At 35.9% G+C, this 14,026-nt stretch overlaps 7 protein-coding genes and 1 non-coding gene across 8 annotated transcripts; 3 read left to right on the top strand and 5 right to left on the bottom strand.

The window, feature by feature from the left end:
- Positions 1 to 195: 195 nt before the first annotated feature.
- SXM1 (Sxm1p) lies at positions 196 to 3,030 on the bottom strand (the record flags this gene model as incomplete). The annotated part of the gene is made up of 1 exon (XM_003674090.1): positions 196 to 3,030. One exon carries the CDS (start codon positions 3,028 to 3,030, stop codon positions 196 to 198), a length of 2,835 nt encoding a protein of 944 aa, XP_003674138.1.
- Positions 3,031 to 3,454: 424 nt separating this feature from the next.
- On the bottom strand, positions 3,455 to 4,735 carry RPT3 (proteasome regulatory particle base subunit RPT3; the record flags this gene model as incomplete). The annotated part of the gene is made up of 1 exon (XM_003674089.1): positions 3,455 to 4,735. The coding sequence occupies one exon, from the start codon at positions 4,733 to 4,735 to the stop codon at positions 3,455 to 3,457; it is 1,281 nt and encodes a 426-aa protein (XP_003674137.1).
- A 341-nt stretch (positions 4,736 to 5,076) lies between these two features.
- SHE9 (She9p) lies at positions 5,077 to 6,393 on the bottom strand (the record flags this gene model as incomplete). Its single annotated transcript, XM_003674088.1, has 1 exon — positions 5,077 to 6,393. One exon carries the CDS (start codon positions 6,391 to 6,393, stop codon positions 5,077 to 5,079), a length of 1,317 nt encoding a protein of 438 aa, XP_003674136.1.
- A 688-nt stretch (positions 6,394 to 7,081) lies between these two features.
- Positions 7,082 to 7,894, top strand: PNO1 (Pno1p; the record flags this gene model as incomplete). The annotated part of the gene is made up of 1 exon (XM_003674087.1): positions 7,082 to 7,894. One exon carries the CDS (start codon positions 7,082 to 7,084, stop codon positions 7,892 to 7,894), a length of 813 nt encoding a protein of 270 aa, XP_003674135.1.
- A 156-nt stretch (positions 7,895 to 8,050) lies between these two features.
- Positions 8,051 to 9,052, bottom strand: SPT3 (transcriptional regulator SPT3; the record flags this gene model as incomplete). Its single annotated transcript, XM_003674086.1, has 1 exon — positions 8,051 to 9,052. The coding sequence occupies one exon, from the start codon at positions 9,050 to 9,052 to the stop codon at positions 8,051 to 8,053; it is 1,002 nt and encodes a 333-aa protein (XP_003674134.1).
- Positions 9,053 to 9,399: 347 nt separating this feature from the next.
- On the top strand, positions 9,400 to 9,471 carry NCAS0Atrna13G. The gene has a single exon. It is a non-coding gene; the product is annotated as a tRNA-Gly (tRNA).
- Positions 9,472 to 9,784: 313 nt separating this feature from the next.
- On the top strand, positions 9,785 to 11,656 carry UBA2 (E1 ubiquitin-activating protein UBA2; the record flags this gene model as incomplete). Its single annotated transcript, XM_003674085.1, has 1 exon — positions 9,785 to 11,656. One exon carries the CDS (start codon positions 9,785 to 9,787, stop codon positions 11,654 to 11,656), a length of 1,872 nt encoding a protein of 623 aa, XP_003674133.1.
- A 174-nt stretch (positions 11,657 to 11,830) lies between these two features.
- SAC7 (GTPase-activating protein SAC7) lies at positions 11,831 to 13,795 on the bottom strand (the record flags this gene model as incomplete). Its single annotated transcript, XM_003674084.1, has 1 exon — positions 11,831 to 13,795. The coding sequence occupies one exon, from the start codon at positions 13,793 to 13,795 to the stop codon at positions 11,831 to 11,833; it is 1,965 nt and encodes a 654-aa protein (XP_003674132.1).
- Between the last annotated feature and the right edge of the window lie 231 nt (positions 13,796 to 14,026).

The following is a 14,026-nucleotide window of genomic DNA, read 5'->3' as shown; positions in this document are numbered from 1 at the left end:
ATCAAAAATTTTCAAGTCATCGGGAAAAAAACAATTGTTTTTCCAGGGTAACGGTCAACTAGAAATAATACAATGTTACTGCATATGCAGGTACTTGCAACCATTCTAAGTGCAAATTTCAAACCTACCAGTTGTAAGAACTTTCAAATTGAATATTCCCTTAATATACAATGTATAAAGCTGTTTTAAAGTTATTTAGTGTTCAGCTACGAATTTGAGAGCTTCTTCTAAGAATTCCTTTTGATCGTTATTTAGAGCGCTCATTATCTGTTGATACCTATCAGGACTTATTGATGGTATTTGCTGGAAGAATTTGTGTAGTTCATGGAATGCATTTACTTGATCTAAGACAGTTTCTTTGGCATCATCATCGTAATCGAGGAAATATTCATCTTCTTCGGCCGGATCCATTAAGCCTTCGAACTCTTCACCTTTTGTCATTGCATCACGGTTTCTAATAGCTGCTGGCAAACTTTGTGCTAATGTAATTAGCTTACTTGAGAATTGGCCAACAAACCCGTTAACGCAACTTGGTAACTCTGGTAATGTTAGCAGAGTTATTATAGCCATAATTTGTAATTTGATGCCGAAAACGCTTAAAAATTTAGAATCAAACCAATCGTTCAAGAATTTTAGCGTATAGCCAGTATTTTCACAAGTTTGTAAAGTTTCGATCGGTTTCGAAATAATATTGGCTAAAGTTAATTTTACCATACCTCTTTCATCAATTTCTAGACTCTCATCAGCAGAAACTTCTATACATTTATCGAACAAAGGTGTATCTCTTAAAGTCAGGCCGTAGTATGTAAGAAGTTGGATAACACTTTCGATATTATAGTCGATTTTGCTATCTAATTGTGAAGCTAAAATCGAGAGAAATGGTTCAACAAACGTTGAATCAGTTGGAAACCCATATAAGATGACAGTTTCAAAAAATACACTATAGCCTTCAAAATATTCTGCGGCATAAGTTTGGAATGCATCTAGAAGATCATTGAACGCGTCCCAAATGGCTGGTGTAAACTCACCATGTAGCATTTTGGAGGATAGAGCCAAGGAATCCATCAGTTCAACGAGTTCCATTTGAAATGCCATCTGTGCATTTAATTGAAGAAATTTAACTACTGGTGCAAAATTGTCGATCAAAGAAACCTTGGACATAGACATAACCATGGTAGACATGGTTTGTAATATTGATGCCGCTTGAATTTCTAAATCTGGATCGCCTGTGGAATATGAACCACCATTGTTTTCTATAATAGATTGGTCTAGTCTTAAGAATTGTTCTACCAAATTATTTGCAAGTTCTGCAGCAAATGGTGTAAGTTCATCTGAGAATCTCTCGACAAATGCTTCCATAACTTCTGGATAAACATCAGTTTCGAATGATTTAGATAATTTGAGTAATCTTTCCATTATTAATGGAACTTGCGAAGATATAGAACTATGAATACTTTCATTGCAAATAATCAAGGTTTTCAACGCATCAGCACCTTGTACCTGAATTGGGATAAAGTCACTGGTTAAAAATTGAGAATAAGTTACTTCAAAAATTTTGGATAAGACGCCCATGTCATCTAATGAATTTGTATAGAGCGCCACTGTATTTAGTGCACGTGCACAAAGGAATGGATATTTATCCTGTGACAGTAAAGCCAATATGAATGTTCCGAACACATTGTCGATTTCAGTCTTCTCGTTCATTTGTTCGAATAAGGTAGAAAGCCCCCTCATAGCACCTTCTTGCCTGTATGCCATTTTCACGTCATCAGTATTCTGGCTAAATTCTGTTAAGATACCATTTAGATAGTGTAGCAATTCTTGTAAATGATTATCCTGATGAGCTCCCATTGCAAAAATAAAATCAACAGCAGCCTTGTCAGCCGAGGTTGTATCCCTCATAGTATCATAATACCGTCTCGTGTATTCCTCTTGATCATCCTCCCATAATTCGACACTTTCTTCATTAGCATCTAAACATGGCAAAATGATGCTCTTGATAATTGTCATGATATGTGGATTGAGAAGTGGGTACAATTTCACTGTTATCATACATTTATTTAAGAACTCAATTAGGTAAAATAATGATGCATCACTTAACCAGAGTGAACGGTCACTCCACGCCTCAATGACCTTAAAGTATTGTTCCAAGATTGTTGGAACCAAATTTTCAAAAACATAAGTAATAAACTCCTCACTCACTAATTTGGTTGACTTTGCGTATCTGTGGATAAATTTATTCAAATTACCGAACCCCCACTTTGTGACTTTAACTCTTTTGTCTAACGATCTATCAGATGGTTCCAGATCCATGACTTCCTGTGGGAGTGGTTTGGCACAAACATACAAATGTAGTTGAATCCATGCACTTAATTTCTCAACGTTCTTGAAATACGCTGGAAAATTGCTTAAGCAGGCATATTTAAATGACTTCAAAATTAAGTAAAGCAGTTCGCTAGATCTATAGTCAGTCGCATTGACCAACTGTGAACTGCTTTCCTCAATTATAGGAAAAACGTTTAATGCAACCTTATCAATGTAATCTCTTTCATCAGCCATGTCCCATCTATGAACACGACAGACAGTAAATAACAACAGAATTCCAGGATATAAGTAATCTTGTTGGCCGCTTGTCAACATTTTTGTAATAATTTCAATTAGATCCCAGTGATCGTTATTATCCAGAATACCTTTGATAGCTTCGGTAATATGGGGTCTAATATGGTTATCTTCGGCGAATTTAATCAATGCTTGAATTAAATTATCCTTAATAGCTTGCTGTTCTGCTGGTTTGATACCGTCATCACGCTTAGCATTCCATGATCTTATAACCTTATTTTTAAAATAGATAGCTGCGGATAAACGAATTGTTGATGGTGTATCATCATTAGTTATCAAAGTAAGAAGGAAGGAAGTAAATCCATCTTCTTTTTGATATTCCTGCAGTTGTCTTTCGGCTTCCTTGATCACGTTGGCATCGGAAACCATTGTGTGCTCAATGCATGCAACAATTGCCTGGCTATTTGACATCTTTTTTTAACAAATGATCAGATTAAGTGAGCCAGATTAAATTGATTTAAATATCAATGAATAACAACTACCTCCAGGTCTAGTTAAATCTCACAATAAAGCACTTATAATGTTCGCCGATCTGGTTTAACGTTTAGGCATCTCTAAATTTTTCAGAAAAATCGTCCAAGGTTACGTTTTAAAGCATTACCCGGAGGTGGTCACTAAATTTCAATATTCTGACATACTCAGAGGCTAACGTTGGTTCATAAATTTAGTAATTTCATGGATATTATAGGGGAGCCAACAAAAATTTGTTGTTACGAAACATATTGCTTATTTGTCTAATCATATACATGCACATTTGTTATTTTTCAAAAAATACACATTATAAAATCTTTGTCTTCTGAACTTCATAACTTCGAAAATTACCATGTTCAACATTCTATTTGTAGAAATCGAATTTGTCGACATCACTATCTGTCTTCACTTGTGCTGCATAAGCCTCTTCTAAATCACTTTGCAGAATGACATATCTGTTCTTTCTCACTGCACGTAAACCAGCCTCTTGCATGATGGCAGCAATAACAGCACCTGACAACGAATCGTTACGAATGATCAAAGAATCTAAATCTGCTTCTGGCGCCAGTGACATCTTACTTGCAATAGTGCCGAAAATTAGACGACGTTCACGTCTGTCACGAAGAGATGGAAATTCAATCTTTCTATCCAATCTACCTGGTCTTAATAGGGCTGGATCTAAAGTATCTGCTCTATTGGTTGCCATGATGACTTTCACATTTGTGGATTGATCGAAACCATCCATTTGAGTTAATAATTCAATTAAAATACGTTGAACTTCACGATCTGACCCAGTTTGAGCATCAAAACGCTTTGTGGCGATGGAATCGACTTCATCGATAAAGATAATGGAAGGGGCGTTCTCCCTAGCTAGTCTAAACACATCTCTGACCATTCTTGGACCTTCACCTAAATATTTATGCACGAATTCTGAACCGTTAACCCTTATAAATGATGCATTGGTACTATTGGCAACAGCTTTAACTAACATAGTTTTCCCCGTACCTGGTGGACCGTATAATAACACACCTCTTGGTGGGTCAATACCAATTTGTTCATATAAGTCAGCCTGCACTAAAGGCAATTCTACAGCTTCCCTTATTTCTTGCTTTTGCATATCTAACCCACCAACATCTGCATACGTGACGTCCGGTTTTTCATTTTCTCCCATGACTGATATACTAGAATCAGAATCGGGTGGTAAGATATCGACTAATGCATTAGAGTGACGATGTAGGGCAACAGACATGGATGGTTTCAATAATTCACGATCCAAGGTTGAAAGTATCCTAACGACATAACTCATCCCCGTAGTACTTGATACAATACCTGTATTTTGATCTATTGGTTCTAGAAATTGTCCAATGACTAATGGAACTGATTGGATTCTTTTCACTTCTTCTTGTGCTCGCAAAAGTTCACGTTTCAAATGACGTTGTTCGTCCTTAATGTAATCTTCTTGTAGGGTTAGCAATTCATATTCTCTTTCTAATTTCTTGAGTTTTAAGTATATGTCTGAGTTTCCATTTGCAGTATTATTATTATTATCCTTGTTGAGTTGAGACAATAAGGTATCATATGATCTAATTGCTGGTTTTTCGTCAACGATATTCTCTACTGAGGGTGTAATACCTAATTCTTCCATTGTTAATTATCAGTAAGTAGTAGTTATGCTTTATGGACAGCCAGTTAGTAAAGATGTAGAACGTATATTTGATATTTTTACAAGTGTTTCCCTACTGCATTGGCAAAATAGAGGTTTTCTTTATTAGCGGGTTTGCCACCCAACTCGCTACTAAGGAAAAGGATAATTAAAATTGTAATTTTGCACGGTGGTGTCGCAAATGTAAAATACAAGAGTACAGATATGGTTTACTTCCAACGTTTATATCTATCTACATGTTTACATAAGTCTCTATATACTAGATAGTCATTGGAACATCTCTGTTAAAAGTGAGTGGATCAATATGCACTATTTTGGTCGCGTCATATTACTCTAGCGAAGAAGCCACCCAAAAACAAGAGTGCTGCAGAGTACATATACACCTGAAATGTATCGACACTTATTTGATAATCTAATTTCAAAAATTGGAACACCTGAATTCTTTTGAGGAAGCGCTTGAGAATATTTGATGTGATATTGAGATATTTTTGAAGAGTTGAGGATTTCTTTATTGGATATTCTTCTGTGTGGGTATATTTATCAGTTTGTTGTTCCTTTTCTGATATATCATTAATCAAACCTTGTTCTATGCTTTCAGTACTAGAAGTTCCCAGTATTTGATAATTATGATCTTTTAATTGATCGAATTTCAATGACTGTTCTTCGTTATATTTTTTAAGTGCAATCGTCACTTTGTCTTCGAATGAACGAGTTAATCTTCTTCTTTTCCATGGTTCTAATAATAATTGCAGTATTAGAAACAAAAAAATATTCACTCCCATTAATATAAGTGTACCCCATGTTGAAGTTCTTCTGATTTTATCCGACCAAATTTGTTCTTCATGATATCTCGTCAAAATTGCTCTGTATAAATCATCATTTAGTTGATCTTCTTTAGCTTCAATGGTTCTAACTTGATCTTTAAGGTCACGTTCTCTCTGTGAATTTGATGCATCCTCCGTGTAAAGTTTCGTGAATCTTTGCAAATCGTCTGGTGACCAACTAGATTTTCTCTGTAAAAGTTCGTTCAATTCTTTCTGTGATGTAGCTCTTTTCTCGATTGCATCTGCATATTCATTTTTATACTTTTTAACATCTCGTTTCACTATATCCAGTCTGTTTTCCAAAGTCCCGATGGTATCTCTCAATTTTTGAATCGAAGAATAGCCGGTAACATCATTCAGGGCTCTTGTCGCTGTAAAAAGAGTTTCCTGTAACGAATCTAAATAAAATTCTAACTTTCTTGACCATTTCTTTCTATTTAATTCTCTTGCAGAAGGCAATCCTTCAATCATTTCATTAGTATTTGCATCTTTTTTGAAATTTAACCGAATATCAGTTCCTTCCTTCTCCTGTTCAGCAATCCTTTTGTTGGCTTCTCTTATAGATTTCTTCATGTTATCAACATGGTGTTTTAATTGGCCACTGTAATTGGATGCCGTTGATTTCAAAAGGTTGGCTTTATTTTTCAAGGAAGTCCACTTTGGTTCTATACTTTGCAACAGCAAATTGGAATCCCTCTTGGATTTTTTCCCTTGAGATTGAAATAAGAGATACGACTGAGTGAAGGATCTGTTAAGGTTGATGGTGCATTGTTTTGGCGTTATCAATGACCCGCGCAACAATTGTCTCGATAGCATTATTTCTCGAGCATCAAATAATTATCTCCCTGTGTAACTATTCTGCGTTTAGAATTGTGGTAACTGTTTATAACTATAAGTTAACGCCGTTAAATAAATATGTCAATCATCGCTGATTTAAGGCGTGGTGATGATAGATGAATTTCATTAGTCTCTGTTGAAAATTTCGGAGATGAAATGGAGTTGATGCGAGGGTAATACACAACAACTGGCATTGCTAGATGCAAAAATACCACACGCCACACCTAACTATATTTAATAGATAATATTGTTGGAGTGTATTAAAAAATAAGGCACTGGGGTAGCTTGGTTTTCAACTGCTCCCAACATTTAAATACCATCAATTATATTTACAGAGTTAGTGATCACTACTTGAGCTTGAAATTTCGACTCTACATTTTTCAAAGTTGGTCCAAATACTTTGAGCAGGCCCCAAATTATAAAAGGTAGTTCTTGAGCAAACTATTCAATTTTAAATGTAGATATATGACCTTAGCGTTACATGTTTTGCCGAACAATTCTTCAACTGGGTAATGTCTGATAATCCAAATTTTTGAAATAGAAAAATTTTCAAGCTCATCTCATCGCAAGAATATGCAAAAAAAATCATTTCAAGCTTTAATTCTTTAATAGCTTTATTCTATTGAAGCATCATAAAACCACAACATTTAAGTTACATTACCCAAAGATGGTTGCACCTACTGCTTTGAAGAAATCTGCAGGTCTACCTGTCTCAAACGCTAGCATACCTAGCAGAATTATAGGTTTAGACAACACTGAAAGAATAGAAGAAGACGACGATGATATCTTACTAGACCAAGATATCCCTGAAGAAAAAGATACACATGATGATACACAACCCACGCAGAAGAAGGAGGCGAAGGGTGTGGTGCTAGATGAGGAAGGGAAACCAAGATTTAGTTCAGCTAATAAGGCAGAGGGTGCCAAAGTAAAATTGGAAAGCAGAAAAGTTCCAGTTCCACCACATAGAATGACACCACTTAGAAATAGTTGGACAAAAATATATCCTCCTTTAGTTGATCATTTGAAATTGCAAGTGAGAATGAACTTAAAGACAAAATCTGTAGAATTAAGAACTCATCCAAAACATACAACAGATCCAGGTGCTTTACAGAAGGGTGCAGATTTCATAAAGGCCTTTACTTTAGGTTTTGACCTGGATGATTCCATTGCATTATTAAGATTGGATGATCTATATATTGAAACATTTGAAATCAAGGATGTGAAAACTTTAACTGGTGATCATTTATCAAGAGCGATTGGCCGTATTGCAGGTAAAGACGGTAAGACCAAATTTGCCATTGAAAATGCTACCAGAACAAGAATTGTGTTGGCAGATACTAAAATTCATATTCTTGGTGGTTTCACTCATATTAGAATGGCAAGAGAAGCCGTCGTTAGTTTGATCTTGGGTTCCCCACCAGGGAAAGTCTACGGTAACTTACGTACTGTTGCTTCCAGATTAAAAGAACGTTATTAGATCATTCCATTAATATAGGTTATATAAATGTTCTATTGGGGGAAATAGCACAACGAAAAATAAATATAATAATATGTAGAAATCAAAGGCATTAAAAAAATGTATACTATTCTAGTTTCCAGATTCTATTATATTTTGCTACGGTATCGATAAACATTAAAGAATCACTGGTCGCGTCGTTAGTTTACCTCCTCTGTAATTCGTTAATGCACGATGTCTCATATCAATGCCTTGGAGAACACGCCATGCTTCTTCTATGTGTTTTTGTTTTAATGGATTCACAACTGTATCTGGGCCATCAAATAATCTTTTCTTTCTGTGCACTGTCGCCACTTCGAAGTTAACATCTTGACTGGACGATTGTTGGTCCTTGGCCTTTTCTGTTCTAAGAAATTGCTCTCGTTTCTTGATTTTTATAGCCATTTCTGTTAATGCACAGACGATTTCAAATGTCAAAAACCCCAAGATATCAATCACATCATCATGGGGTTTCCCTTCAGTCAATTGTGATATACCTGACCAATCTTTAAATCGCTTGTTTTTACGAAATGTAAAACTTGCTTGTCGACAATCAGACCAATGAACATATTCTTCTTTGGTCATATTTTTTGTTCTATCATCGGCCATCTTAAGCCTCTTCACTGTAGCAATGTTGGCATCTCTTTCATCCTCATCCAGATCATTTTCATCATCGTTATTCTCCAAAGGTTGCTCGCTAAACATGAACTGTAACTCCCATGGTAATTTTATTTGAGACTTCTTTACTTTCATCATATTACTACCATCCTTTTCATCTTTTTCTGAGCTTTTTTTCATTTCTTCATCATCCCCTGTATTTCCACTTCCCACTGTAGCAGTAGCGCCAGCAGTAGCATCTTGATCCTTAGCATTCTTTCTTAGATCCTTCCATGATAGATATGTTCTTAGTCTATTGACTTTGGCTTTGTCATGTCTAATTAAAAAAATCACATCCTCCGGAAGTATACTCTTACTCCCTCTAGAATGTGCTGTTCTGTTTGCTTGTAACAATATCTCAATTACTTGCCCTCTAACAATATCCTCTATCAATGAAGTTGTCTCGATGGGTGGATCATTTGTCTCACCTGAGACAAACATCATTTGTTGGATTTCAACTCGGTACTTGTGCTTATTATCCATATCTGGCTATTATTCTCTGCTCTATGATGTTAAATGTTTCTTTGGTTCTACTTTTATCCAGATTTCTGACTATCAAAAGATTAGGACTGATATTGAACATTGAAGCTATTTCGATTTTCGATTTCGGAAACCCTCTGCTATGAACAAAATTATAATGCATTGAGGGCGTTCGTTGTTGAGCAAACGTTAAAAAGATTGCCAGCATCTTGCTTCAGCACCATGACCTTCTTTATATAAGAAAGAAGCAAGCATTCAATATACATTTAATGGTTGTCCATTGGAAACTTGGAATTTCTTTGAACATATTATTCGGAACATTTTTTACCTTATAAAAACTTAATAAGTTAGCGCAAGTAGTTCAGTGGTTAGAATCCATGCTTCCCAAGCATGGGGCCCGGGTTCGATTCCCGGCTTGCGCATAATTTTTTTAACTCTAAAAAAGATTGACGTAACTGAGTTCTATTGAGTTGTAAATTGAAGTAGTTTTCGTTGATCCTAATATATTAGTTTGTTAAAGAATCAGTTCAAAAGTTTCAATTGATTGGCATGTACTACTCTATTTATCTATTCGAACCTTTAATTTCGTAACGCGTAATGAAGTCTCGCGAACAAAGATATAATCATTGATGATGAAAATTTATTGGCAAAGTATTACCAAAGCACTCTTAAATAGATCGCCATCGATAGATATTTTTGTATCGAACACCTATACCCTTCAGTTTAGTAAGGAGAATGCCAAGAGAAACGAATATTGTAAAAATTGTGGGCGAAGATAGTTATGCAAAACTACGTTCCACCAAGTGTTTATTAGTAGGTGCCGGTGGTATTGGTTCTGAATTGCTGAAAGACATGATTCTTATGGACTTCGGCGAAATCCATATTGTTGATCTTGACACAATTGATCTTTCTAACTTGAATAGACAATTTCTCTTCAGACAGCGTGACATTAAACAACCCAAATCTACCACGGCTGTCAAGGCAGTTCAATTGTTTAACAACTCAAAGTTAGTCCCGTATCAAGGGAACATCATGGATGCTAATAGTTTCCCCATTCATTGGTTTGGCGAATTTGATCTCATTTTCAATGCTTTAGACAATTTGGCTGCTAGGCGTTACGTTAATAAGATATCTCAATTTCTTCATGTTCCGTTACTAGAGTCAGGTACCTCAGGATTTGACGGGTACATTCAACCAATTATCCCAGGAAAGACTGAATGTTTTGATTGTACCACAAAGGAGACACCGAAGACCTTTCCTGTGTGTACTATTAGATCTACACCATCACAACCGATTCATTGTATTGTATGGGCTAAGAATTTCTTATTCAATCAATTATTTGCTTCTGAACCCAGTCCTGAAGATGAAGTTGATACTAAGGATTGGGGTACCACTGATGAAGAGGAAATTAAAAGGATTAAACAAGAGACTAATGAACTACATGAGTTGCAAAAGATTATTGTCGACCAAGAAGAATCTCGTATCCCTGATATTTTAGATAAACTTTTCATTCAGGATATTAATAAGCTATTATTGATTGAAAACCTATGGAAAACGAGAGAGAAGCCGACACCATTGACAAAGACGCAATTGAAGACGATTGACCTGGCGGATAAAAAATTAGATTTAAATACCGTATGGTCCATTGAAGATCAATTATCTCGATTTGTTTCCATTACTGTTAAGTTGATGAAACGTATAAGGACAGAAAAAGTAATTGAATTTGACAAAGACGACCAAGATACCTTAGAATTTGTTGCCACAGCAGCAAACATCAGATCTAATATATTCAACATTCCATTGAAATCTGTCTTTGATATCAAACAAATTGCAGGAAATATTATTCCTGCTATTGCAACCACCAATGCAATTATTGCAGGGTTATCCTCTTTGGTATCCCTTCGTGTTTTAAACTTGCTGAAATATGCACCAACTGAATCTCCATTAGACTTAAATATGGCATTTACTGCAAAAGCTAGCAACCTATCACAAGATCGTTACATTTCCAATCCGAATTTGGCTGCACCAAACTGCAAATGTGCTGTCTGTATGAAGGTAACCAGAGGAGTTCTTTCCATTAATGACATGAACATAACGTTGGGTGAATTGATAGGTAAACTGCGTGAGAAGTATGGATTTCCAGAGGATATTTCGTTACTGGATTCCAGTGAGCAAAGATTGTTGGTCGATTACGATTTTGAAGATCTACTTGATCGTTCGTTGAAGGATGTTAATTTGAGAAATGGTTCGGTCATTCTGTTGACGGATGAAGAAGGTAATGAGGAAACTGGCATGGTTCGTAAACCATTAGAATTGTACATAAATGTCACAGATGATAATTCTATAAAGCTAACCTTACCTCCAATAGATGTTGAATGGATAAAGCAAATTTCCGAGGAAGACAAAAAGATGGAGGATGAAAAGGCAAAACAAGAAGAGGTAAATGAAGAAATCATTGATGGTGAGATTGTTATTCTAGATGAAGAGGAGGAGGAGATCCCAAAAGGTAAAAAGAGGAAGTTGGATGATGAAATTACTTCAGAGAATCATGAAATGAAGAAATCTAAAATCGATGAGACCGATGATGGTCAAATCATACTAGACTAGTTTTGATATTCTATAGCAAGTGTCCGCATGCTCAACTTTATTGTGCAATTGGAAGAATGATATATTACTAGAATAATTAATGATACAAAACAGTTATATATTTCCAATCTATAATGTTTATTTAAATTACACATCATACAGTCCTTGCATTTTTTTTTTTTTATTTGATTATTTCTATTCCCTAGTTACAGAACCAGAGAGTGTCAATCTCTGGAACCATGATTCTCTCTTCTTCGACCGTGGAGCACGCTCTTCATTTGCTTGAAAACTATTTTCATTTTTTGATTGTTCTAATTGTTTATCCTCACTTACTGGTACTGAATCTAATTCATCAATGGATTTATTATTGCTTCCTGATAGCATCATTGACATCGGTCTTACTTTAAATGATGAAGAAGTACTGTTCCCACTAAATGATCTGGTAGTCCTCGATGGTCCTGCTAAATTTTGTCTGGCTATGTAAGAGGTGGATTGTGTACTCATTGGTGATTGACCATATAATTCTGTATTTTCTTCATCGATATCGTCATCAGTAGCAGTCAAATCGCCAGTATCACTTAAAATACCGGGCTTATGAAGCCATGAGAACAACCTCGTTCTTCTTTTATTGCTTGCAATTACATCGGGTGGCACTGGTGTAGAGCCGATGGATTTAGAATGTGGTCTTGTCTGTTTCGGAATTCTTAAAGATTTTGAACTTGTTCGTTTTGGGGTTCTATCCACAATATTTGGTGGCCGTATATGATCTTGTTTGGGCGACCCTTCTTTCATAATATCTGGGTTTGATATTGATAGTTTCCCCTTCTCATTTGTAGGTATTTCGATAGGTTTCACGTTTGTGGAAGACACATTTTCATCCTGACTGTTCTCGTCATCAGTTTCAGGTTTACTAACAATTAGTTTGTCAGGTACTTTTTGTTTTAAAAGTTTAGCTTCTTGTTCCTCTTTAGCCAATTTTAAAAGGTAAGGTAATAATTTGTAAGAATATTCAATTAAAAATTCCACGGCAAACCTGGACAATTCGTATTCCTTTGGGTCCATATCATGTTGTGGATGTGACAGTATTGAAGGTTGAAAAATGGCAGCAAGATTTCTTCCCGACATCAAATTTAATTGAGATTGTCTAGCAAATAAACTCAATAAATCCAATAAATAAATGGTTAATTGCTTAGAATCATTTGTCAATTTTGAAAATAAAGTTTCGTAATCCTTAATGGCAGCTCTAATATCACGGGCGAGTCTCTTCTTGTGACGTCTTTTCTTTCTTTTCTTCTGTTCTTCTGTGGCCTCATCCTCCTTTTCTTCATCTCCATCTTCAGCCTTATCATCTTGTTCTGTTGTCTTGGTTTCAATTTGTAAACTATTTTCCTTATCAGCATTTGGATGAGATACATTATGGCTCATCATATGTTTCAAGATTCTTGGTCTTTCAGTCAATGGTATTCTAAAGTCATCATAAAGCGCTAATGGAATCAATGGTTCTTTCAAGTTATTAAGAAACCTTCGAAGTAATGAAGCTACATCATGTACTGTATATGGTTCCCAATTATTAAATTTCGAACCATAATCTGGTGGAGATGAAAAGATAAATTGTAATTCCTTAACACGTTTATTATTCCCAGCTATTCTAAATATTCCCTGTGTTTCCAACCCATTTGCCTTCAAATAAGCCCCACATTTGGCTACTACAATGGGTATGCGGCCAAAACTGACCAATTCACTTTGTACAATGACCTCTGCACTCGCGATACTTAATGATTCAGATAATGAGACGCCAAATACTCTTCCTGTAAATCCATTTCTATCGGACAAGAACATATCTCTGTAATTCTTATATTCTTCACCGGGGGAGGAACCAGGGGCGACGGACATGCCCTTCTTAATTGGGGAACGCTTATCTCTTGTTGGAGAATTATAGGAATATGCTCTAGAGGATAAAGTGGGTCTAATTTGTAAAGACTTGTTATTCTCCTTCTTTTGTGACGACAAAGAGTCTGTAGACATGCTCTTTGGGTTGTTTACAAATTGTTTCCAAAAAAGAGGCATGTGACCCTTGGAGGGCGACGGGTTGCTACTTTTGGAGTTGGAAGTGGAAGTAGGTTTCTTCTTGTTGGAATCCGTAGATGAACTGTTGACCATTATTTTCCTGTTTTCGTTTCTTTTCTTTTCCCTTCGTCTTAAGTTGGGTTGCAGTGCTAACGGTGACTGACTATAAAATAAAGATACTGCAGCGGGTGGGCACTATGGTGGGAGACCCTTGCTTAGTTGAAATATGTTTGTTTCTCGGTTTACGTGAGAGGCTCAGTAGATTGGAATAGCTGCACGGCGGTGGAAAACGTTTGTTTGCGCAGGTCCAGAGGGTAAGTGAGG

Source organism: Naumovozyma castellii, chromosome 1 (genome assembly GCF_000237345.1).
Source record: "Naumovozyma castellii chromosome 1, complete genome".
Lineage (NCBI taxonomy): Eukaryota > Fungi > Ascomycota > Saccharomycetes > Saccharomycetales > Saccharomycetaceae > Naumovozyma > Naumovozyma castellii.
The sequence above is the reverse complement of the archived record's forward strand: the minus strand, read 5'-3'. Positions and strand labels throughout refer to the sequence as shown.